This window comes from Cherax quadricarinatus, chromosome 88, assembly GCF_038502225.1.
Source record: "Cherax quadricarinatus isolate ZL_2023a chromosome 88, ASM3850222v1, whole genome shotgun sequence".
NCBI classification, from domain to species: domain Eukaryota; kingdom Metazoa; phylum Arthropoda; class Malacostraca; order Decapoda; family Parastacidae; genus Cherax; species Cherax quadricarinatus.
In genome coordinates this window covers 9,818,197-9,844,314 of record NC_091379.1, presented here as the reverse complement: position 1 = coordinate 9,844,314, position 26,118 = coordinate 9,818,197, and the positions used below count along the sequence as shown (strand labels likewise).

At 39.5% G+C, this 26,118-nt stretch overlaps 1 protein-coding gene and 1 long non-coding RNA gene across 6 annotated transcripts in view; one reads left to right on the top strand and one right to left on the bottom strand.

Annotated features, from left to right (window-relative positions):
* The window catches only part of fry (Protein furry), a 342,675-nt gene that overhangs the window by 5,971 nt on the left and 310,586 nt on the right, over positions 1-26,118 (top strand). For 4 of the 5 annotated variants that reach the window (XM_070103981.1, XM_070103978.1, XM_070103980.1 and 1 more), the window contains exons 1-7: positions 9,290-9,486; positions 10,010-10,212; positions 16,766-16,933; positions 17,627-17,847; positions 20,494-20,687; positions 20,797-20,979; positions 23,119-23,326. In XM_070103981.1, coding sequence (XP_069960082.1) covers positions 9,290-9,486; positions 10,010-10,212; positions 16,766-16,933; positions 17,627-17,847; positions 20,494-20,687; positions 20,797-20,979; positions 23,119-23,326 — 1,374 coding nt within the window. Of the gene's footprint in view, positions 1-7,825; positions 8,042-9,289; positions 9,487-10,009; positions 10,213-16,765; positions 16,934-17,626; positions 17,848-20,493; positions 20,688-20,796; positions 20,980-23,118; positions 23,327-26,118 lie in introns of those variants that run through there. The other variant, XM_070103982.1, reaches the window with a different exon arrangement.
* Positions 9,248-10,910, bottom strand: LOC138855296 (uncharacterized). Its single transcript, XR_011394515.1, has 2 exons — positions 10,790-10,910; positions 9,248-9,479 (listed from the first exon to the last, which is right to left on the bottom strand). It is a non-coding gene; the product is annotated as an uncharacterized lncRNA (long non-coding RNA).

The following is a 26,118-nucleotide window of genomic DNA, read 5'->3' as shown; positions in this document are numbered from 1 at the left end:
AATCTTCAAAGTTTGATGGAACCTTTCCACCACGCCTTGTGATTGGGGTCGATAGGCCGTCGCGTAAACCGTCTTGACCCCTAACTGAGCCAAGGCTTCACGGAAAAATTTTGAAGTAAAATTCGACCCTTGATCCGATTGAACTTCTCTTGGAAATCCAAAGTGAGAGAAGAACTTAATCAGTGCTCTCACTATTAGGCGAGCATTAATCCTCCTGAGAGGAACTGCTTCCGGGTACCTGGTGACGGTGTCCATGATGGTGAACAGGAACTGGTTGCCCTGCCGAGTCTTGGGTAGCGGGCCGACACAGTCGATCACCAGACGTGAAAAGGGTTCGCCTGTTACTTGTATAGGGTTCAACGGCGCAGGTGGTGGATTATGTGCAGGTTTGCCTACTAGTTGACACACGGAACAGCTTCTTACATACCGTTCCACTTCTTCCTTCATTTTTGGCCATGTGAAGTGCTTAGCAATTTTTCTAAAAGTCTTCTTTTGTCCCAGATGTCCACCTTGAGGACTGTCATGAGCAAACTTACATGCTAAATTTCTAAACGGGGTAGGCAAGACCAGTAGATGATCACTTTTAAGAGATCCTAGTTTCTTTTTCAGTAAGTCCTTCTCCCAATAGTAAGAGCTGTCACTTTTAAGGGCTTCTTCTCCCGACACAGCAAGCTTCCTGATGTCACTTAAGGAGGGGTCTATTTGGAGTTCTCTTACTAGATCCTCCTTCGAGAATAAATCTATTTCGGAAACCACCGACTTAGGAACTGGTATCGGTTCTGGGTGGATTGTTGGCTCTACACTCGAGCTTTCGTTGAATATGTCTCTTACTCCTACGTCGACGTCGTCCATGACTTCCTCCGATACCAACTGAGAACGCGACTGTTTGGTCATCGCCCGGGTTACTACGCTCAGAGGAAAGAGGGTAGGTTCCGTTCGTCGGGCTTCGATGACGTAATTTTCCTCGGTTGGATTTTCCATAACTATGGGCTCTTTCCATATTCCTTCTTCCGCTAAGTCGTTCCCAATCAATAGGTCTACGTCTTTTATGGGGAAGTTAGTTGGAGACACTCCGATTGACGTCCAGCCTGTAAAAATAGGAGTTTCAACATACAACTTGTACAGGGGTACTCGCGTAGTGGAGCCACCATAAGCTTCCAACAGAGCGTCGAAACCCGTATATGATCTGGCGGGGAATGATAACAGTCCTTCTCTTAATAATGTTAAGTAGGACCCCGTATCCCTAAAAGAATTTACTTGCGACAACTGGCTATCGGTAATTCCTACTTTGCTTTTGGAAAAGTAAGGACTCATAGCCCTTGACAAGTTTGACGATGATACCCATATTCTGCTTAGTCAACTAGGAGGATCTGTTCCTTTTCCTTGGGACAAAGCGTTTACTCTTGGCTCGGACTTCCTTGGATGAGTCGTAGAGGATATGATTTGTGTGGGCAATCTATAGGATGGACTCCTTCCCTGGTCCCTATCACGCTTAAAGCATTGTGATTTGAAATGTCCCAGCTTCGAACAGTACGAACATTTAATTTTTTCCCATGACCTATCTGGTCTATAGGATGGGCTCGATTGAATTTGGTGTTTTACTTCGGATTTACTTGTTACACGGGAGTGAACGGGTTGGGTAGGTCGCTTACCGAAAGGCTTCGCAGGTTCGGGTCTCGTTGCTGGTTTGATAACCTGGCTGCTTTCAGATTGTACCAACCTCTGGGAAATCTCGAAGTTGTCTGCCAGCGCGGCAGTCTCTAACAACGTCGTTTGCGGATGGCCAACAAGATACTGGCGAACTCCCTCTGGAAAATTTGCATACAAATCTTCTAGTAACATTAATTGTGATAGATCTTTTAAAGTCGTGACCCGAGAAGCTCGACACCAACGTTCAAACGCCACTGCTTTCCCTCGGGCAAAATCTAAATAAGTTTGTCCTGTTTGCCGTTTCATGGAACGAAAAGCTATTTGGTAACTAATAGGGAGCATGTCATATGCTTCTAAAATAGTTCTCTTTACTACGTCGTACTGGACATAAAACTCATATGGTAAGGAGGCGACACAAGACTGCGCCTTTCCATATAGAGATGTGTGCAGCAATGTGGCCCATTTGTCTTTGGGCCAGCCCATTGAACGTGCCTGATTCTCAAAAATTTCAAAGAATTCATCTAAGTCTGTTTCGTTAAACTTAGGTACCATTAGAGCTGCTTTATGCAAGTCAAACCCGGTTACCGTGCTCTTCACGTCTCTTTCTTCCGGAACTCCCTTCTGCTTTGTTTCAAAACGAAACCTTTCACGCCTAAATTCTTCCTCGTTTAGACGTCTTCTAGCTTCGATTTGAGAGTTTTGTAATAGTAATATGCGTTCTATTCTCTCTAGTTGTTCGGACGTGAAATTCCCAAGAGGTAATGACACCGAAGGGAATTCGGGCGTCTTCTCCGGAAGTATTTTGGGACGAGCACCAGTCCTAAAATTATCCCCGTCATTTGACTGAGGGTTCGTTCCAACCACCGATACATACTCCGGGGAAATGAACGGGGGAGAGCTTTGAGACTGGACTGAGTAGTAAGGCCTTGTAAACCCTGGTTCAACTTCATTATTTAAGGCAGTTCCCGTCCGTGGGATTTCTACTTCCTCAAACTGAGAAATTAAACTATCTTCTGAATCTAGTTCTGGCATTGCTTGGATTTTCGGAAATAATCTATCCTTAATTAGGGACCTAAGAGTCTCTGCGCTATGGTATCTATTATAAGGTATATCTAACTGTCTAGCTATTTGCCAACACGTCTGTAATTTTAAAGTGTCAAGAGTAGCCTCTGTTAATTCATCTAATAATGACTTAATTTCTGGATCCATTTTCTTAATTCTCGCAAGGGAGCTTAATTTTAATGCAAAACAAATATGTACTTCAGGGTAAGTAGATCCCGGACAGACAACCCATTTGTTACGACTTAATCTTCACCGTAACAATAGGGGCACAAATAACTCCATTTTTTTTGTTAGCTTTATTTTATTACCAATCATTTAGCTTCATTGGTATTTGGTTAGTGAATTAAAATAACCACAAGTAATTATAAATGAAACACTATACAGCAAGAAACCCAATCTTAAGTTCAAATTCTCATTAACAGAGTATGATAAAATAATTTCAATTAATAATCTACTCTTTTAGAAAGGTCTAGGGTAACGAAATAGTTATCTTTTATAAGTGACATGAATTACCAGACTAATGGCAAAGGCAAGACTTTGTATAAAGTTTTAGTTTAAGCTAGGAGCTTTGGGTTGAAGACCCGTACCGAGTCAGAGCTAGGAGCTGACTGACTCACTCAACTACTTCATAGTCAGACTTCAGCTCTGCCAGAAGGCGACGCGTGGCGTCAATTCTAGAACCACCAATTGGTCACTACAGTAGTGGTTACACATTCGTAATACCTAACCTAATAATAATATAATATAATATTATAGTTATAATAATCATGGGGAAAGATATAATATACAATATAATACAATGAGAGTACTTTTGATTCATACTGTACCCGATAATAATATATAGTCGAACCTGCTTTATCTAGCTAGTAATAAAGTGGTTCGCGATATATTATTACAGAACTTATTTTAACCAGGCCTTTTATTTTTGTATATAATGGAGTGAAGTAGGGGCGCGTAACAGTTGCGACAAAACATTGTACTATGCAGAAGGCACGGAACTCAAAATTCGGATTTGCAGAAGTATTGGGAATGAAACTTTAGCTAACACAGCAGTCTGTTCGTATGTCCAAATGTTTGTAACTCAAATGTTCATAATTAGGGTAGCATCTGTACTGACACATATTGTACGTTATAATAAAATAATTAAATATTACATGTCTCGTATCTTTAAACCTATAGCCAATAAGCATTTTTCAAGGTGATATTAGGATTCAGGACAAAAAAATACATAAGAATTAACTAATCTCAATTAAGAAGCATACAACTTTTCAAAAATTGTTGACCTGTGTTACCTCAAACTCCTCTGCTTACACCTTTCTGCTTTGTATTGGACTGATGAAGCCACTGTGTGGTGAAACGTTTCTTTAATGAAGATTCCCGTAGGTTGCATGAGTGTCTCAGTCTTTATGTATAGACGATGTAATCAGTCCATCACCCATGAAGACATAGTTCTGAGGTGGTCAATCCCTCAGCCTCCAGGTTGGGGGATTGACATCAGTTTGTGTGGCCAGCAGTAACAGCCTGGTTGATCAGGTCTTAATCCATCACAAGGCCTGGTTATGGACCGAGCCACAGGGCATTGACTCCCAAAACACTCTCCAGGTATACTCTAAAGTGTGTGTTTAAGTTTAATAAGGCCATACAACAGCCATGACTATTGGGTTATCCTGGTTTATTAACCTTCTGTGTTTATAATTCATTCAAAATCTTCAGTGATGTATATTCATTTAGACATATATAATTTAATTGAAAGGGCTCGGAAATTCTGATACATTTACTTCATTATAGTACAGTGGACCCTCGGTTATCGGCCGTAATCTGTTCCTGAAGGTTGGTCTAAAACCAAAATTATATTTCCAGTAAGAATTAATGTAAATACAATTAATCCATTCTAGACACCCAAAAATATTAATAAAAAATACATTTTTTAAAGACTAATTATAGTTTTACATAAAACAATGAGCACTAAATAAAATAAAGGAACACCTAAATCACTATTACAGACCTTTATTGAAGATGCTTGTTGGCTTATGGAAGACAGGTAGGAGGAGAGAGGGAGGACTGATTATTGTTTGGAAGGGGAATCCCCCTCTATAAGGACTCATGTATGAAAGCCCTCTCTGGGGTTACTTCCCTCCCTGCCTGCCACACTCCATGCCTGCCTTCTACACTCCCTGCTACACCCTGCCTCCCTACTATACTCCCTGCTACACTCCCTGCATGCCTCCTACACTCTCTGCATGCCTCCTACACTCTCTGCATGCCTCCTACACTCTCTGCATGCCTCCTACACTCTCTGCATGCCTCCTACACTCTCTGCATGCCTCCTACACTCTCTGCATGCCTCCTACACTCTCTGCATGCCTCCTACACTCTCTGCATGCCTCCTACACTCTCTGCATGCCTCCTACACTCTCTGCATGCCTCCTACACTCTCTGCATGCCTCCTACACTCTCTGCCTCCCTGCTACACTCCCTCCATGCTACACTCCCTGCCTTCCTCCTACACTCCCTGCTACACCCTGCCTTCCTGTTATACTCCCTGCCTCCCTGCTTCACTCCCTCCATGCTACACTCCCTCCCTTCCTCACTGCTGCACCCTGCCTACCTGCTATACTCCCTGCCTCCCTGCTACACTCCCTCCCTCCATGCTACACTCTCTGCATCCCTGCTACACTCCCTCCCTCCATGCTACACTCTGTCCCTCCATGCTACACTCCCTGCCTTCCTCCTACACACCCTGCTACACCCTGCCTTCCTACTACACTCCCTGCCTCCCTGCTACACTCCCTGCCTCCCTACTACACTACCTCTATGCTATTCTCCCTGCCTCCCTACTACACTCCCACCCTCCATGCTACACTCCCTGCCTCCCTGCTAAACTCCCTCCATGCTACACTTCCTGCCTCCACACTACACTCCTTGCCTGCCTGCTACACTCCCTGCCTCCCTGCTACAATCCCTGCCTGCCTGCTACACTCCCTGCCTCTGTGCTACACTCCCTGCCTGACTGCTACACTCCCTGCCTGCCTGCTACACTCCCTGCCTGACTGCTACACTCCCTGCCTGCCTGCTACACTCCCTGCCTCCCTGCTGCACTCCCTGCCTGCCTGCTACACTCCCTGCCTCCCTGCTACACTCCCTGCCTCCCTGCTACACTCCCTGCCTGCCTGCTGCACTCCCTGCCTGCCTGCTACACTCCCTGCCTGCCTGCTACACTCCCTGCCTGCCTGCTACACTCCCTGCCTGCCTGCTACACTCCCTGCCTGCCTGCTACACTCCCTTTCGCAACATTAGCTTCCTTGATTTCTACTTTCTTTTCCAGAATAAAAATGATTGTTGATTTGGATTTCCTATACATCCTGGCAAGTTCTAGCACTCGAACACCACTCTCATACTTTTCAACAACTTCTTTCTTAAATTCCATTGTGTTTCTCACTTTCTTTACCAAAGAAACTTTACTAGGAACTTTCTTTGGGCCCATGGTTGCTTATTTTGCAGTTGCACTCAATCAATAACCACTAACAACAATGGATTATAGCTGAATGTTAGGATGAATTAGCAGTGGCTTCCTCACAATTCCAGAGACAGCCAGACTGACTCACGAATGCATGAGCGGGCAGGTGTATGTGTTCAGTACGGCTGATAAGCGAAATAACGGCCGATAACAAGAATAAAATTTCAGCCAAAAAACGGGCATTAACCAAGTTGGCCGATATCCGGAACGGCCAATAACCAAGGGTCCACTGTATACACAACCTCACAAAGGAGACTGATGCTTATGACAATGTTTCCATTCGGCTTGGACCATTAATTAGTCACACACAAGCACGTGTATAGTTCCAGTCATGGTATTGTGCTTATTTATTCTTTTCTTTATTTATATTGTACACAGAGTAGGACATTTACTATAAGCATACAAGAAAACTACAAGCTATCAGCATTGGGTTGTAAGTGGTATAATGGTACCACAAGGATTCAGCTTTTCAGAGTAAGCTTTCACAAATGAGGACAACCATCAAATTGCCTTTGTCAGAAGGATTGATAACAAGATTTGTAAGAAGTAAAGGCAAGCTGATACAGTAAAGGAAGGTGGAGAGTCTCAGAAAAAGGCCAAGATATGCATAAAGATACTAATGTATCATCCAGGGCATTTATTAAAGAGTATGTTTTAGCATGAGTAGCTTCTCCAGTCCTAAGAAAAGTGTTTATATGGTGCTGGAAGTCAGGTGTCATGAAGCATGAGGGTGGACATGGTATACAGTAGTAGAGCTATCAGTAGTCTGTGGGTATCATGTATCATTATATTAATGGTATACAGTGCTGACAACTTGAGTAAGACACACATGTAACAGGCAGGTATCTGTATTAGAACATTTGTTACAGTTGGATATCTGTATTTGTGAAATGTTTTGCCTGTACAGTAGGCTTCTTCAGTCAAATAGAGAGGTGACTAAATATTGAAGACAGGAAAGGACTAGAGAGGTAAAGATGACGTGATTAGTCCCTCAGCTTTGAAGAAGACAATGGAAAATACTTAAGTGTAGATGGTAGATACGGTAGTTAAAATGTCCTTAAAGAAGAGGAAATACTTATGATAGCCTCTGGAAAAGAAAATTATAGAGTATATGATAAATTAATAAATGAGGGCAGACATCACTAGCAGAGCTTTTAATTCTGCAACTGTAAGTAGGTACAATAATTACTGCAGCAAGCATTTTTTGAGCATATTAGGTCAAAATGAATGGAGACATCAGGTTTTAGGATTTGATGTGTTTTTAAAGTATGGGCAAAACAACATAAATGAAGAAATTCAGGAAGGCTGGTTAGCTGGACCTAAGACCTGTAAGTGGAAAGTGCAGTGCCTTCACTTTGGAGGAGGGGTGAGGATGCTGCAGTTTGAAAGGCCATTTGTATTGTAATATCTATCCTTTTTTTGCAAGACAGCTATTGAATGAATGATGGTTAATATGTCTTATTTTGGGTCACCCTGCGTCGGTGGAAAATGGGCAGTGTGGTGGTGGTAATTATACATACTGGTATGCTTTGCAATATGTATATGAATCGTGTCACTCTTCTTCTCTTTGATCATTGACTCCTCTTTTTATGACAGTTAACATGTGAACTATGGCGGACACTGAAGACCTCACAGATGATGCTGGCTTGGCTCAGGCTGTGAACGAGGTTATTGCAAGCCTTCCTGGAATTACTTCTGCCGTGGCCTCTGCTCTTGCAACTGGTGCACACGGTTCGACTGCTTGTCATGCTACCACAGCCTCCACTGCCTCCACAGCCTCGTCTGCCATGAACCCCACTCCACCTCCACCTGGTAAGCTAGTTATGTGGATTAACAGTGTCAAGTGCTGTCTATTTATACACTACTGTTCACCTGTTGATGATTCCTGGGGTCATTGCCCCCATGGCTTGGTCCATAACTAGGCTTCTTGGTTGATGTCCTCGTGAGTAAGACTGTTAGTGCTAGCGGAACACACTCAGATGTAGGTACCACAGCCAGAGTGATAAAGAACTGACTTGAGGAATTTAAATTTCCTCTTAAAGACAGTTAGGGGCATGTTGGCAGTTCTCTTTGTACAGTATGTGAATTTAGGGTGTTGAAAAGTCATGATTCTTGCATACTTATTGCTTGATATATTGTACCAGAATTAAGTTCTTTAATAATTTCTGTACTTCCTTCATACACTTTCTATGGATTATAATCATGTACATAATTCTTGAAGAAGCCTGTCTAAAAATAGAAAGCCGAGGTTAGAGGTGTTGAACTTTACAACAACTTCCTGTACACTAACCTGTAGGGCTTCACAAGACCATTCACAGCTACCCTGCTTACTTGCTCCTGTAATTACATTAAGGGATCTTCCTTTATCTTTTGCCCTATTGAAACACCAGCTATATGTAATTTGTTTATATTATTGTTTATGATACTTCATGGAATATTCAAAAGTATTTTTATGAGACATTGTACATATATGAGAGTTTTGTCTTTATTTAGATACGTATTAAAACTCAAATTATGAGAAAAATATTTGTTGAATGTTGTGTGCAGAGTGAGTTGAACCTTACTGTATTGTTGCAAAAGGAGGAAAATTGTTTTAACATTACTAGTATATTGAAGAAATCTCCAGAGATATTGGTACATGGTACACAGCCTCTGAAGGTTACACTTTGCTGAGTGGTAGAGTTGTGCAGCAGTTAACACCAGTCACCTCTAGTGGGAAGTCTGTTGAACCTGTCTGCTGTGCATCATTCATGAGAGAGGGGAGGAGGGGGGATTGCCCTGATGCTAATGGGCTCTTGATCCAGAGACCTGGAACTATCCTGTCTTTCCATGGATTGAACCTGATTACCTCCCATCCTCCAGGGGCTGTATGACCCTTGTGTGTTTAGTTCTCCCCATAATTATAATTATAATTACAGATGTACCAGTATACTCCGTAATATTTATGTGATATAGTTCTCTTAGACAATTTGTTTTGTATAATTGAAAAATAAGTTGTGGGAAAAAATATTTTAATGATGAAATGTTATATATTTTATTAAAAATAATCAGTATACAATAATGAAAAGAACCAAAACTTTACCATCTAATCTTCGGAGGCCACTGGTGATCCCAGTGACAAACAATTTAAATAACAATAATAACCTCACACCACCGGCAGCAGATGACACTGTTTCTCTCTACACGTATCGGCTTCATGTTGGTGCTCATCAGACCTTCAAACTTGCTCTTCAAAATCCTCCGGCCCCACCTATAAGGTTCATAATTTTATTAGCAGTTGTGCTGTGATTAGATTGTTTGATTTAAAAAATGGTCATGGAAGTAATCTGAATTCTTTCTGAGAACTGACTCATTAACGGGCAGGAATATAACAGAATATGCAGGTTCCCAAAAGTTTGTATTCTGTTAGAGAGAACAGTATGGTTATTTAATGTTAGTTTGAAGATTAAGAATAAATTCAATTTTTTATTTTTTGCAAAAATTCATTATTTTCTATCTCTATAGCCTTGCTAAAAAGTTCGTAACTCACGCTGCAAGTTTATTTTTTTTATTTTTTTTCATTTTAATGTACTGGTTGATCACATTATGTAAACAGTTATGGGTTAAGTTTCCTTAAATTTATATTTAGTTTCTTTTACTCACTTTTCATTAAAATTAGGAGGGTATCTTTTTTTGTATATAAAAAATCAGAAGTGGCTGCTTTTGATTATCTCTGAAACAAATAAAAATATATCATGCGGTTTTTGCATGCATTTCGGGGGACAATTTTTGCTGAAACAGCAGTAGACGAAAGGAAGACAAAGAGCCCAAGGAGAGTAACACACCAGTCACCCACACTCCTCCATCTTCCCTTCATTCAAGTGGAGAAGGTTCCTCACTACATTCCCCTATACCCTCACCCAGCATTGGTCGCAGAATTGTGGCCCCTGGGGTTGCCGTCTTTAAAAAATTACTTCTTGACCGTCGTATCTCTTCCAAACAAGGTATTGCATCTTGCGAGTGCGATTACTGCTGCTGCTAGTGCATTGTTTTTTTTTTATTTAATTTTTTTCATGTATATTCTGTCACACCAATAAATACAGTAAAATTTTGTATGCTGTAGTAACTTGAGTTTATTAAATTTAACATGTGATTAGGTTTACCTTTGTTCTATACTGTACAAAAAAAATTTATTTTCTTTTTGTACATTGGTGAGATGTAATTGTATGAAATGATGTGCAATACAGTTCTGTATTTGGAAAGTAATTGTGATGCTGTGTAATGCTTCCATTAACTTTGGAACTCTTTGTAAATCTGCAAAAATTTTTTATATCTCAGCAGGGGCTTTATTGCAGTAGTCATAGGTGTTCAAATGAATCACCCGGTATCATAGGAACTTAGACATATCCTGACTTGTGTACTGTTGTTTGAAAGAGAATAGAAGTATTCTTTGTCAGACATTTCCTTACTTGTGTACTGTTGTTTGCAAGAGAATAGAAGTATTCTTTGTCAGACATTTCCTTACTTGTGTACTGTTGTTTACAAGAGAATAGAAGTATTTTTTGTCAGACATTTCCTTACTTGTATACTGTTGTTTGCAAGAGAATAGAAGTATTCTTTGTCAGACATTTCCTTACTTGTGTACTGTTGTTTGCAAGAGAATAGAACTATTCTTTGTTGCAGTTAACCTTAGCGTATGCCATGTATCTTATCAGTAGAGCTGCTCGTATGTTATCACACGAGAATGATAACGGGTGATAAGTCAGACTCGATTTGTTTGGACTTAGAGAGGTGATGGCTGCTTCATCAGATCATATTTTTTATATATGCTTGATGTATAATTGCTAAATATATCAAAGTATAATGTGAAAGTTCATTTCTCTTGACAAAAGAGCACTTGTTATCTCTCATGGCTCTAAATTAATTAATAACTTACGCTTAATAATACTCTCTATCAGTTTACACAATGTTTCGTCAGACTTACAACGTTGCTGCAAATCCTATAAGAAAAATGACAACTGCTGTGTATCGAATTATAAATTCTAGTGATACTTTTATACAGGATCCACTTGAAACTGGAGGTAAGAGATTTTATTTTGTGTAAGGAGGTAAATTGGAAAGTTCAAATGCCATCATCTTGTTATTCTTATGGAGCCGATTCACCTTTTAGATATGTGCATATTTCACCCCATGTCAGCCTGGCTACAGAAGTAGGTTTTATGTTGTGCGATTAACAGAATGGCCCATACAGGTTTAGTATTTTAAAAACAAAGATCTTCCTGTGATGTATGTTTAGCATTAGAAGCAGACACAGAATAAATTACTATATGTTTTAGAAAATTTGGAGTGTGGAAATTAGGAAAAGGTGTGGAGTTAATAAAAGTATTAGTCAGAGGGCAGAAGAGGGGATGTTGAGGTGGTTTGGTCATTTAGAGAGAATGGATCAAAGTAGAATGACATGGAAAGCATATAAATCTATAGGGGAAGGAAGGCGGGGTAGGGGTCGTCCTCGAAAGGGGGTAAAGGAGGTTTTGTGGGCGAGGGGCTTGGACTTCCAGCAAGTGTGCGTGAGCGTGTTAGATAGGAGTGAATGGAGACGAATGGTACTTGGGACCTGACGATCTGTTGGAGTGTGAGCAGGGTAATATTTAGTGAAGGGATTCAGGGAAACCGGTTATTTTCATATAGTCGGACTTGAGTCCTGGAAATGGGAAGTACAATGCCTGCACTTTAAAGGAGGGGTTTGGGATATTGGCAGTTTGGAGGGATATGTTGTGTATTTTTATACGTATATGCTTCTAGACTGTTGTATTCTGAGCACCTCTGCAAAAACAGTGATAATGTGTGAGTGTGGTGAAAGTGTTGAATGATGATGAAAGTATTTTCTTTTTGGGGATTTTCTTTCTTTTTTGGGTCACCCTGCCTCGGTGGGAGACGGCCGACTTGTTGAAAAAAAAAAAAAAAAAAAGTTTTAGATCACTAATACATGCTGGCTGCTTCACTCATTGTGATGTTTAACCCTTAAATGGTCCAAACGTATATATACGTTTTTTCAACATCTGAAAGTATGTAAAAAGTGTAGATCTGTTTATTTTTGCTTTACATGTGAAAATGTGTAAAGAAAACTTTTATCTACTTTTTTTTTGTTATATTTGAAAATATGTAAAAAAAAAGTAGATCTACTTTTGTAGCACTACGAATTTGAACGTCGATCTGTTTGGACCGTTTAAGGGTTAAGATGATAAAATTAAGTAAAGCAGGGATTTAAATAGAATGAAACTGAGAGTGAACTGAACATTTCCACGTTGCTGCTATTTCACCTTCTCAACAAACTTTTACTCAATTAACCTCTGTATGAAGCCTTCCACATAACTGTGTAGTTTTGCTAATATACCATACTGCAGATTTTGTTAGTATAAGTTTGTGCTGGTATTGTCAAAACCACCATTAAATGAATACTTATTATGAATTTCAAGTCATATTATGTTGCTTAGCTATAGTACAGTATGTTAGAAATGAACCTAGTAATATTTTTGTCATATTAGCTCGTGTGGTAATGTATTCTTAGTTACAGTATAAATATGATTAACGATTAATGTCTCCTTTGTGATTACCTGTTTGTAATTACAGGAGCAGAGCTGTGCTCATGGTGTTTTGTCATTAGTATTTAATCAATCACATAATTCGTTAATGATTTCACTGGTGGTGTAAGTGCATGGTGCATACTCCTGGGTCCCAGTCCTGCATCAAGCACGATATTTGTGAAGAAATACCTTCATGCATCCTTTCAGATTTTCAAGTTTTTAAATTAATGGGTGAGGATGTTTCAGTTCAGAAAGTCACTCAGATTTTGATGTTGTCTCATTTTTGGCAAGACTCCTGTTGAATGAATGATGCTGATTGTTTCCTTTTTATAGGTCAACACACCTGGATGCCAAATAACTGATGAGGTAAAAAACAAAATAATTGGGGTCTCGTATTCTCTCACATATGAGGACACTCACAAAATAATAATTGATATTTTCTTATTTGCTTTCATGCTGATGTGTGTTTATCTTGGTTCTTCTTTTCCCTGTACCAGCTAGCAAAGGCATTTTCAGTGTTTTTAATTTGTTAATTCCTCTTCCCTAATCACTAACGTGAAATCACCTCTGAAAACTAGTAAAATCTCATTCAGCTTCAATGATGATGCATCATTGAATGACTTTACTGTTGCAGTCAGTGACATTGACTGATAAGAGAGAATTTTAACAGTGATCAAGGCATTAATTCATGTATCCACATATTTCTACAAAAAATTTAAAGCTTCTACAATAAACATTCCTTGAAAAGCTAAACAGGTCTCAACAGAGATTAAATAGCCCATGGTTAATCAACAGCATTTTCACATCTGTTGACTTAACTGTGAAACACAATACAGATTGGGCTTCATACTCAACGATAAACATCAGTGCTCACCAAAGTAATAAAGAAGTCCAAAGAACTGTATTATGCTAATAGGTTTAAGAAACAAATGAAGATACAGGTGGGCCCCCACATTACAGTGCTTCACTTGACATTATTATTATTATAATCAAGGGGGAAGCGCTAAACCCAGAGGATTATACAGCGCCTGGGGGGGGATGTGGAAGGCATTCAGGCTTAATTTGGGAAACTGGAGCACAGATCCAATTCCCTAAATCAAGAGCCCCTCACCAACATCAAGGAACCTTCCTTGAGGGGGCTTCACTTGACAGCATTTTACTAATGCAGTGGTTTTCAATAATGCACATTCTTCATTTATTCAGACTTCCTACACTAAATATATTCACCACTCGCTATAAGCTATGGATGAAAATATTTTGAGGTGGGAAATGGCCGATGTGTTAATAAAATAAATTAAAGAGTAATGTGTGTACTGTATATGCATTTTTAAGGCCTAGCCTAATTGTTCACTTAATATTTGATAGTGTAAACATGTTATCAGGCTTTTATATGCATTTGAATATGAACAAAGCTGTTTCACTTTACAGCAATCTTTGCTTTACAACAGTAGCTCGGAGCCTAACCTGCTGTATAAGCGGGGCCCTCCTGTATATGGGTAAGAGATTCTTAATGCACTATGAGATCACAGAATGGGTGAGATTCTTAATGAACTATGAGATCACAGAATGGGTGAGATTCTTAATGCACTATGAGATCACAGAATGGGTGAGATTCTTAATGCACTATGAGATCACAGAATGGGTGAGATTCTTAATGCACTATGAGATCACAGAATGGGTGAGATTCTTAATGCACTATGAGATCACAGAATGGGTGAGATTCTTAATGCACTATGAGATCACAGAATGGGTGAGATTCTTAATGCACTATGAAATCACAGAATGGGTGAGATTCTTAATGCACTATGAGATCACAGAATGGGTGAGATTCTTAATGCACTATGAAATCACAGAATGGGTGAGATTCTTAATGCACTATGAGATCACAGAATGGGTGAGATTCTTAATGCACTATGAGATCACAGAATGGGTGAGATTCTTAATGCACTATGAAATCACAGAATGGGTGAGATTCTTAATGCACTATGAGATCACAGAATGGGTGAGATTCTTAATGCACTATGAGATCACAGAATGGGTGAGATTCTTAATGCACTATGAAATCACAGAATGGGTGAGATTCTTAATGCACTATGAGATCACAGAATGGGTGAGATTCTTAATGCACTATGAGATCACAGAATGGGTGAGATTCTTAATGCACTATGAGATCACAGAATGGGTGAGATTCTTAATGCACTATGAGATCACAGAATGGGTGAGATTCTTAATGCACTATGAGATCACAGAATGGGTGAGATTCTTAATGCACTATGAAATTACAGAATGGGTGAGGTTTGAACCCATGGTAAGTGAATCCTAATTTCATACCAGTTTGGTCAAGAGAATGAGATCCAGTGATGGCTCCTTCCTTGTGAATAAAAATGAATGGTAAAGAACACCTCAAATATTACCATATAAAATAAGATAATAGGAACACAGCATTAGAAATGGGTCTTCGGATAGACCGAAATGTTACCTAAAGTTTCCTCTGCACATTGTGGGTTAATTATGAATTAATCCAGGACATAATAGTGTGACTTGCAATATTCAGAAAGGAATTAAATAGGTAAACAAATTAAAGCTTTCAAACCATACGACGGGATAGAACCCATGATCAGAGTCATAAAACTGAAGTTTTATGACTCTCTGATCACATATACTACACTCCATTTCATTGGATTTAGAGCAATGTCAGTAGTTGAGCAACTAAATTACAGTGGAACCTCGGTTTTTGTAGGATTCGGCATTCGATGACATTTTTCGTATAAATTTTGTCCCAGTTTTCGTACATCCACTCAGTTTTCGTAAAGTTGACAATGGTCCCCTGTACCAAATGCGTCTGCCTGCCCATGCCCACACAGAGCATCCCACACGTTCTGACTCAGTCTGGCTTTGTTTCTTGTTGAGTGAACATCACCCCACGCGTTCGGATAACATTTAGTAATAATCCATTGTTTTTTGTGCTTGTTTATTGAGTGCAACTGCTAAATAAGCCACCATGGGGCCAAAAAAAGTTCCGAGTGCCAGCCTTTTGATAAAGAAGGCGACAAACACGATAGAATTCAAGAAAGAGCTCATAGTAAAGTACAAAAGTGGCAAAGTGGAAAGTAGCAGTGTATGAAAGTGACCACAGCTGAGGAAATTGCTTGAGAGGTGGAGGAGGAGAGAGGAGAGAATGTGCCTTCTTCAGTGATTAAAGACGTGTGTACAAAGTGGAATGAGTTGCAAAGTTTTGTGGAGAAATATCGCACTAACAAAGATGTTGCAAGCCATGTCTACAATACGTTCAATGACAATGCCTTGTCCCATTTTGGGCAAATCTTAGACTCCAGAAAGAGACCTCGCTGGACGAATTTTCTGTGCGACAGGGGTCCAGTGACTCTCAAGCTGGCCCTAGTGCCAGTAAAAGACAAAGAAAGGAAGTAACCCCTGATAGGGCCTTGATACCTGAAGTCCTTATGGAGGGGGATTCCCCTTCCAAACAATAACCTCTCCTCCTCCCTCTCCCCACTTTGTCATCTTCTATATACCAACAAGAGTCTTCAATAAAGGCAAAAGTGATGTTCAATGTTTATTTATCCATTTCATTAGTCATTTATATTTATTTATCATTGTTTTCTCTTTGTAAAACTATAGTTATTCTCTATAAAATGTATTTTTTGTTAATATTTTTGGGTGTCTGGAATGGATTAATTGGATTTACATTATTTCTTATGGGAAATATTGCTTCAGTTTTCGTACAGTTCAGTTTTCATCAGACTTTCTGAAATGCATTAATCACGAAAACTGAGGTATTACGCATGTGTTGAGCAGCCATTTAGGAGCCAGGACCACTTTATTTAAGTTACGACATCAAAGTCATAACATGAGGTTCCACTGTAGTCTATAATACTATCCTGTTATTGATATGATTTAGTCTGTTAGTCTAGAGATAATTTTTGAAAGTGTTGATCTTTGATTAATTTTTCAGATGGTGATGAGGTGGGAGAACGAGGGCCAGGAGATGGTCGAGAGGCTGGACAAGATGACCTCACTGAAATTAACAGTGATGATGAAAACGACCAGTTATCATCTGCACACGAAAGCGGAATTAACTCTACCGAGCCACTGTCAGAACGCTCTCACACCGTTGTGTCAGGTAAACTTTCCCAAGATGTTAAATTAAACCAGATTTATTCCTTGCTTGATTATGTTGAGTTTTTTTTATCCAATTATTTATCTTGGTTGCTCTTTTTCTACTGTGAATAATGATCCATGATTTTATTTAATTAAAAACTACAGTGGAGTGTTTTACATTTTTTTTGAAAATCAACTCAGGTGTCAATATCGGAGAAGGTTGACTGTTGATTTAGTTTCCATATTATGGTTTTCAGTTGTAAAGAAAGTTAGCATTTGCTCTTTAACAAACAATAGAAAGAAGAAACTTTCATCATCATTCAGCACTTTCACCATCACTCATACATAATCACTGTCGCTCAGATACGACAGTTTAGATGTCCCTCCAAACTGCCAGTATCCCAAACCCCTCCTTTAAAGTGCAGGCAGATGTGCCTGCACTTTAATTGCATGTACAGTAATAATAATAATAAATTTCTTTTCTGCATTATACAGGTAGTGTAGTTTACACGTAATAAAATATTGTTAGACAGAAAAGAAAGCCACTAGCATGCAGTGCATTTTGATGATAGGTCTTCTTTCTCATTCTTCATTGTTTTTTGTTTTTTTCAGAATTAGCCCTGAGTAAATTAAAAGATATCTTTTATATTCTGTATTTTATTTTAATTGTAACAAGAAGGGTGACTACATTCTCTCTTGTTTTCTGTACATACAGATTCAAGCACAGAAAATGGTGGTGGCGGTGGAGGTGGAAGCACTGGCAGTCACGGGTCAACACTCTTACCCTGGGGTGCTCGCAAGGAGAGAGCCCAGTTCCCTGCCACAGTCCATATTGACACAGATCTGCGACCAGGAGAATTTGTTATGCGAACGCTGTTTGCAGAATACACAGTAATGGCGGAGAAGAAGATTGAAACTGTTATGCAGGAACCTATAGTAAGTGCTGTGTTGTAATGTGCTTGATGGAATATTTCAAATGTTCTGTCCCCTCTGTGTTTGATGGAATATTTCAAATGTTCTGTCTCCTCTTTTCATTATATTCTGTATTGGAGCCTTTCATCTTACTTTTTGGGAAAACTGTTGGAATCTCTTGATCCAGGGAATTGCAGCTACCCTCCCTTTCCTTGGATCAAACCTCATTACTTCCCTTTCCCAAGACATTGTACAACTCCTATGGGTTTAGCACTTTCCCATGAATATACAGTGGACCTCTTCCTTACAATATTAATCCGTTCCTGAGAGCTCATCGTAAGCCGAAATTATCGTTAGCCGAATTAATTTTCCCCATAAGAAATAATGGAAATCAAATTAATCCATTCCTGACACCCCAAAGTATGAAAAAAAACATTTTTACCACATGAAATATTAATTTTAATACACACAAACTGAAGAAGACATGCACAGTTACTACTCTACTAAGAATAGAATGCATGACACTTACCTTTATGGAAGATCTGGTGATGATTGATGGGATGGGAGGAGGGGAGAGTGTGGAAGTTATTGTTTAGAAGGGGAATCCCCTTCCATTAGGACTTGAGGTAGCAAGTCCTAATGGAAGGGTTATTGATTTGATTATTGATTTTTTTTTCAACCTAAAGGCCATCTCCCACTGAGGCAGGGTGACCCAAAAAACAAGACACAGTTTTTCTTCTCTTTCCATTTAGTAATTTATACAAGAGAAGAGATTACTAGCCTCTTGCTCCCGGCATTTTAGTCACCTCTTATGACACGCATGGCTTGTGGAGGAAAGATTCTAATCCACTTCCACATGAAGATTATTGATTATTATTATTATTATTATTTTTTTTTTTTAACAAGTCGGCCATCTCCTACCGAGGCAGGGTGACCCAAAAAGAAAGAAAATCGCCTAAAAAAAAATACTTTCAATCATCACTCAACACTTTCACCTCACTCACACATAATCACTGTTTTTGCAGAGGTGCCCAGAATACAACAGTTTAGAAGTATATACGTATAAAAATACACAATACAGTGGACCCCCGCCTTACGATCAGCTCCCAACTCGACCAGTTATGTAAGTGTATTTTTGTAAGTGCTTTTGCACGTGTATTTTTGGGAGTCTGAAACGGACTAATCTAATTCACAATATTCCTTATGGGAACAAATTCGGTCTATAACGGCACCCAAACAGACTTCTGGAATGAAATAATATCGTAAGGCGGGGGTCCACTGTATATACCTCCAAACTGCCACTATCCCAAACCCCTCCTTTAGAGTGCAGGCATTGTACTTCCCATTTCCAGGACTCAAGTCCGGTTATATAAAATAACCGGTTTCCCTGAATTCCTTCACTAAATATTACCCTGCTCACACTCCAACAGATCGTCAGGTCCCAAATACCATTTGTCTCCATTCACTCCTATCGAACACGCTCATGCATGCCTCCTGGAAGTCCAGGCCCCTTGCCCACAAAACCTCCCTTACCCCTTCCTTCCAACCTTTTCGAGGACAACCCCTACCCTGCCTTCCTTCTCCTACAGATTTAAATGCTCTCCGTGTCATTCTACTTTGATCCATTCTCTCTAAATGACCAAACCACCTCAACAACCCCTCTTCAGCCCTCTGACTAATACTTTTATTAACTCCACACCTTCTCCTAATTTCCACACTCCAAATTTTCTGCATAATATTTAAACCACACATTGCCCTTAGACAGGACATCTCCACTGCCTCCAACCACCTCCTCGCTGCTGCACTCACAACCCAAGCTTCACACTCATATAAGAGTGTTGGTACTACTATACTTTCATACATTCCCTTCTTTGCCTCCATAGATAACGTATTTTTGTCTCCACATATACCTCAACGCACCACTCGCCTTTTTTCCCTCATCAATTCTATGATTAACCTCGTCCTTCATAAATCCATCCGCCGACACATCAACTCCCAAGTATCTGAAAACATTCACTTCTTCCATACTCCTCCTCCCCAATTTGATATCTAATTTTTCTTTATCTAAATCATTTGATACCCTCATCACCTTACTCTTGTCTATGTTCGCTTTCAACTTCTTACCTTTACACACACTCCCAAACTCATCCACTAACCTTTGCAACTTTTCTTTAGAATCTCCCATAAGCTCGGTATCATCAGTAAAAAGCAACTGTGTCAATTTCCATTTTGTATTTGATTCCCCATAATTTAATCCCACCCCTCTCCCGAACACCCTAACATTTACTTCTTTTACAACTCCATCTATAAATATATTAAACAACCATGGTGACATTACACATCCCTGTCTAAGACCTACTTTTACCGGGAAGTAGTCTCCCTCTCCTACACACCCTAACCTGAGCCTCACTATCCTCATAAAAACTCTCTACCGCATTTAGTAACTTACCACCTATTCCATATACTTGCAACATTATTGTTATTATTATTTTAAAACACATGATGTTACTATCTACTTTCTAATACTTGTTGAGCTTGCTCTGGGTTAGTCCTCACTTTACCCTCCACTGCATTTCTGAAAATAAAAGTGCCTTTAGCCTTGTTGAATACTTTTATTTGTCATGGGTTGTATTTTAAAACTGTTTTGTCTGTTTATTCTTGTTACACTAGGAACGTAGCCTGTCCAAGAGTCTGCAGCGTGGAGAAGATGCTACCTTTGATCAGTTGCTGCTTGCCTTTGGTTGTGTTGCAGAGCACTGTTTACCTTCACTCCTGCACACACTTTTTGCCTGGTATGATCGTCAGGGAGTGGAATGGGGTTCAACTGACAGCAAATACAAGCAGGATCCCAGCAAAAGCAAGGGGTGAGATAGTTTTATCAATTATAAATCAAATTTCAGGTTTGGTAGACATGCCTTGCACAATATTTTCCAAGTAAAATAAATGATTAATATTTTGAAATTGTCATTACAGGGTAGATGCAGGCTCTAATGTAGACAGAGAAACCATACAGGAACGTAGAGATCTTGCAGTCGAGTTTATATTCTGCTTAGTGTTAATAGAGGTTTTGCGACAGCTGGCGGTGCACCCAGGTCACGATGATCTTGTGCGACACATTGAAGATATTGCATTCAAGCACTTCAAGTACAGAGAAGGGTAAGTAATCACTGCTAGTATTTAAAGGGTAAGCAATCAATGCTAGTATTTCAAGGGCAAGTAATCACTGCTAGTATTTCAAGGGTAAGTAATCACTGCTAGTATTTCAAGGGTAAGTAATCACTGCTAGTATTTCAAGAGTGAGTAATCACTGCTAGTATTTCAAGGGTGAGTAATCACTGTTAGTATTTCAAGGGTAAGTTTATCATGTTACTTCAGATCTCTCTGATTTTAGTGGATGACCCCTGAATCCTGCACACATTTCATAGACTTTAGTTGACGAATGGAAGATAGGAGGGTGAGTAGCCATCCCAGGAATGGTTTAAGGAAATGGAGTGCAAGAGGCTTTTAAGTCTTAGGGGCTTGAGCATCCAGAAGGCTTGTGTGTGTGTATCAGATAGGAGTGAATGTGGACAAAAGGTTTTTAATGGATGTGCTGTTGGAGTGTGAACAGGGTAACTTGTATGAACAGATTCACAGAAACTGGTTAGCTGGACTTTGAGTCCTGGAGTTGGAATAGGCAGTGCCTGCACTCTGAAGGAGGGGTGAGGATGTTGCAGTCAGATGAGTACTGTAATCTGATTTTGATGTCAGCACACCTGTACAAAGATAGCAATTGAGTGAATGTTGGTGAATGTGTTTTCTTCTTTGGATCATCCTTCCTTGATGAGAGACAGCCATTGAGTTAAGGAAATTATATATTAATGACTCCCTCTTATACAGTAAGAGGGTTTCGGGGGTCAATGCCCCTGCGGCTTGGTTTGAGACCAGGCCTCATGGTGGATCAGGGTCTGATCAACCAGGCTGTTACTGTTAGCTGCATGTAAACCAATGTACAAATCACAGCCCAGCGGATCAGGTACTGACTTTAGGTGTCTCTCCAGCGCCTTCTCGAAGACAGCCAGGGGTCTATTGGTAATCCCCCTTATGTATGCTGGGAGGCAGTTGAACAGTCTTGGGCCTCTGACACTTATTGTGTTGTCTCTCAGTGTAATTGTGGCACCCCTGCTTCTCGTTGGGGGAATGTTGCATCCCTACCGAGTCTTTTGCTTTCATAGCGGGTGATTTTCACGTGCAAGTTTGGCACAGTAGTTGCAGTGTAAATCTGCATAAGCTTTTTTTTCTGTAATTGCTCCTTTCCACCTCCTTTTACCATAATTTTATTTTATACATACTGAACATATATATGAATACATATAAGGATATAGTAAATCATTGTAATTTATGTAAATTCGGTGTTATGTAGTGCTTATGGCCAATATTTTCTAATGTTTTGATCCCAACACAGAATTGAAGGCATACTAATGAAATAGCTAAGAATGTGGTCAAATTGAATAGTGAAATTGCCTTAAAACTGGACTCAGAGTGAACAAAATCGCCGTTGCATAAATTATGCCACACCGCTAACACTGTATCTGCATAATTCCATAAGTTTTCAATCAAATTTCTTTTTTTTTTGGTGTCATTACCTTCAGAAAAAGATTCTCTACACTTATCGATTTTTTTTTACATGCCGACATTGTCAGCATTTTAATTTTGAGGCTTCCATTAGTAAAGGAGTTTAAATCTTATTAATTATAATACAACTTCCATTTAATCTTTGTTTACACATTCTAATAATGGTTAGGATTACCAGACAGAGATCTAGCCTATATTTTTTTTAACACATCGACTGTCTCCCACTGAGGCAGGGTGACCCCGAAAAGAAGACACATCAAGGTTTTCTACTTCTTACATTTAGTAATTTATTCAGGAGAAGGGGTTAAGAAATAGCATATGCGATAAATTAATAAAATGATAGTATATATCTTTAAGCCCAAAGTTAAATATTATTTACATTGTTATATGTTAGTGTTGTACATTTAAAAAACACCGAAATACAGTGGACCCCCGCTTAATGATCACCTCCCAGTGCGACCAATTATGTAAGTGCGTTTGTATGTGTATGTTTGGGGGTCTGAAATGGACTAATCTACTTCACAATATTCCTTATGGAAACAAATTCGGTCAGTACTGGCACCTGAACATACTTCTGGAATGAAAAAAATATCGTTAACCGGGGGTCCACTGTATTATAAAATTACTTATACATGTATTTTAGTGTTATATGGTATATATGTAGTATATATGTTTCCTCAGAGTTCAAAATAACCCCAATGGTGAGAACATCAATATCATTGCTGATTTGTATGCTGAAGTTATTGGCGTTTTGGCTCAGTCGCGCTTTCAATCTGTCCGGAGACGTTTCATGGCAGAATTAAAAGAGCTGCGGGCAAGAGAGGCATCGTCGGTTACAACACAAAGCATCACATCACTCTTGATGGGAATGAAATTCTTCAGGGTTAAGGTGTGTTCCCAAGAATTTATGCAAGCACTCTTCTGACTAGTTTTGAACACTGTAGTGTTCAAAACTAGTCATTTATTTTTAATTCTTTGCAGACCATTAAGTATAATGGCCTGCATAGTATGCTAAATAAATAAGTAAATAAATAACTACTATCACTGAATAAATAAATAAATAAATAAATACTGCTCTTTACTGGGCAGGCCATTTAACCCTTAAACTGTCCAAACGTAGATCTGCGTTCACGTGCGTAGTGCTCCGACCTTGATTTTCCCCATTTGAAAGCATGTAAAAAAAAAATAGATCTACATTTGGAGCCCCCACACGTGGACATAGATCTACGTTTGGACAGTTTAAGGGTTAAGTTCATTTTACTTACTTGAAGAAAATAAAATGGGTTTTTCTGTTGTCACCTGATTTTTTTTTTTTTTTTTTCAACAAGTCGGCCGTCTCCCACCGAGGCAGGGTGACCCAAAAAAGAAAATACTTTCATCATCATTCAACACTTTCACCACACTCACACATTATCACTGTTTTTGCAGAGGTGCTCAGAATGCAACAGTTTAGAAGCATATACATATAAAGATACACAACATATCCTTCCAAACTGCCAATATCCCAAACCCCTCCTTTAAAGTGCAGGCATTGTACTTCCCATTTCCAGGACTCAAGTCCGACTATATGAAAATAACCGGTTTCCCTGAATCCCTTCACTAAATATTACCCTGCTCACACTCCAACAGATCGTCAGGTCCCAAGTATCATTCGTCTCCATTCACTCCTATCTAACACGCTCACGCATGCTTGCTGGAAGTCCAAGCCCCTAGCCCACAAAACCTCCTTTACCCCCTCTCTCCAACCCTTTCGAGGACGACCCCTACCCCGCCTTCCTTCCCCTATAGATTTATATGCTTTCCATGTCATTCTACTTTGATCCATTCTCTCTAAATGACCAAACCACCTCAACAACCCCTCTTCTGCCCTCTGACTAATACTTTTATTAACTCCACACCTTTTCCTAATTTCCACACTCCGAATTTTTTGCATAATATTTACACCACACATTGCCCTTAAATAGGACATATCCACTGCCTCTAACCGTCTCCTCGCTGCTGCATTTACTACCCAAGCTTCACACCCATATAAGAGTGTTGGTACTACTATACTTTCATACATTCCCTTCTTTGCCTCCATAGATAATGTTTTTTGACTCCACATATACCTCAACGCACCACTCACCTTCTTTCCCTCATCAATTCTATGATTTACCTCATCCTTCATAAATCCATCCGCCGACACGTCAACTCCCAAGTATCTGAAAACATTCACTTCTTCCATACTCCTCCTCCCCAATTTGATATCCAATTTTTCTTTATCTAAATCATTTGATACCCTCATCACCTTACTCTTTTCTATGTTCACTTTCAACTTTCTACCATTACACACATTCCCAAACTCATCCACTAACCTCTGCAATTTTTCTTTAGAATTTCCCATAAGTACAGTATCATCAGCATAAAGTAACTGTGTCAATTCCCATTTTGAATTTGATTCCCCAAAATTTAATCCCACCCCTCTCCCGAACACCCTAGCATTTACTTCCTTTACAACCCCATCTATAAATATATTAAACAACCATGGTGACATTACACATCCCTGTCTAAGACCTACTTTTACCGGGAAGTAGTCTCCCTCTCTTCTACACACCCTAACCTGAGCCTCACTATCCTCATAAAAACTCTTCAGAGCATTTAATAACTTACCACCTATTCCATATACAGTGGACCCCCGGTTAACGATATTTATTCACTCCAGAAGTATGTTCAGGTGCCAGTACTGACCGAATTTGTTCCCATAAGAAATATTGTGAAGTAGATTAGTCCATTTCAGACCCCCAAACATACATGTACAAACGCACTTACATAAATACACTTACATAATTGGTCGCATTCGGAGGTAATCGTTATGCAGGGGTCCACTGTACTTGCAACATCTGCCCCATTGCTCCTCTATCCACTCTATCATATGCCTTTTCTAAATCCATAAATGCAATAAAAACTTCCCTACCTTTATCTAAATACTGTTCACATATATGCTTCAATGTAAACACTTGATCTACACATCCCCTACCCACTCTGAAACCTCTTGCTCATCCGCAATCCTACATTCTGTCTTACCTCTAATTCTTTCAATTATAACCCTACCGTACACTTTTCCTGGTATACTCAGTAAACTTATTCCTCTATAATTTTTACAATCTCTTTTGTCCCCTTTCCCTTTATATAAAGGGACTATACATGCTCTCCACCTATCCCTAGGTACCTTCCCCTCTTTCATACATTTATTAAACAAAAGTACCAACCACTCCAACACTATATCCTCCCCTGCTTTTAACATTTCTGTCATGATCCCATCAGTTCCAGCTGCTTTACCCCCTTTCATTCTACGTAATGCCTCGCGTACCTCCCCCACACTTACATTCTGCTCTTCTTCACTCCTAAAAGATGGTATACCTCCCTGACCAGTGCATGAAATTACCACCTCTCTTTCTTCCTTAACATTTAAAAGTTCCTCAAAATATTCTCGCCATCTACCTAATACCTCCGTCTCCCCATCTACTAACTCCCCTACTCTGTTTTTAACTGACAAATCCATACTTTCCCTAGGCTTTCTTAACTTTTTTAATTCCAAAATTTTTTCTTATTTTCATTAAAATTTCTTGACAGTGCCTCTCCCACTCTATCATCTGCTCTCCTTTTGCACTCTCTCACCACTCTCTCCACCTTTCTTTTACT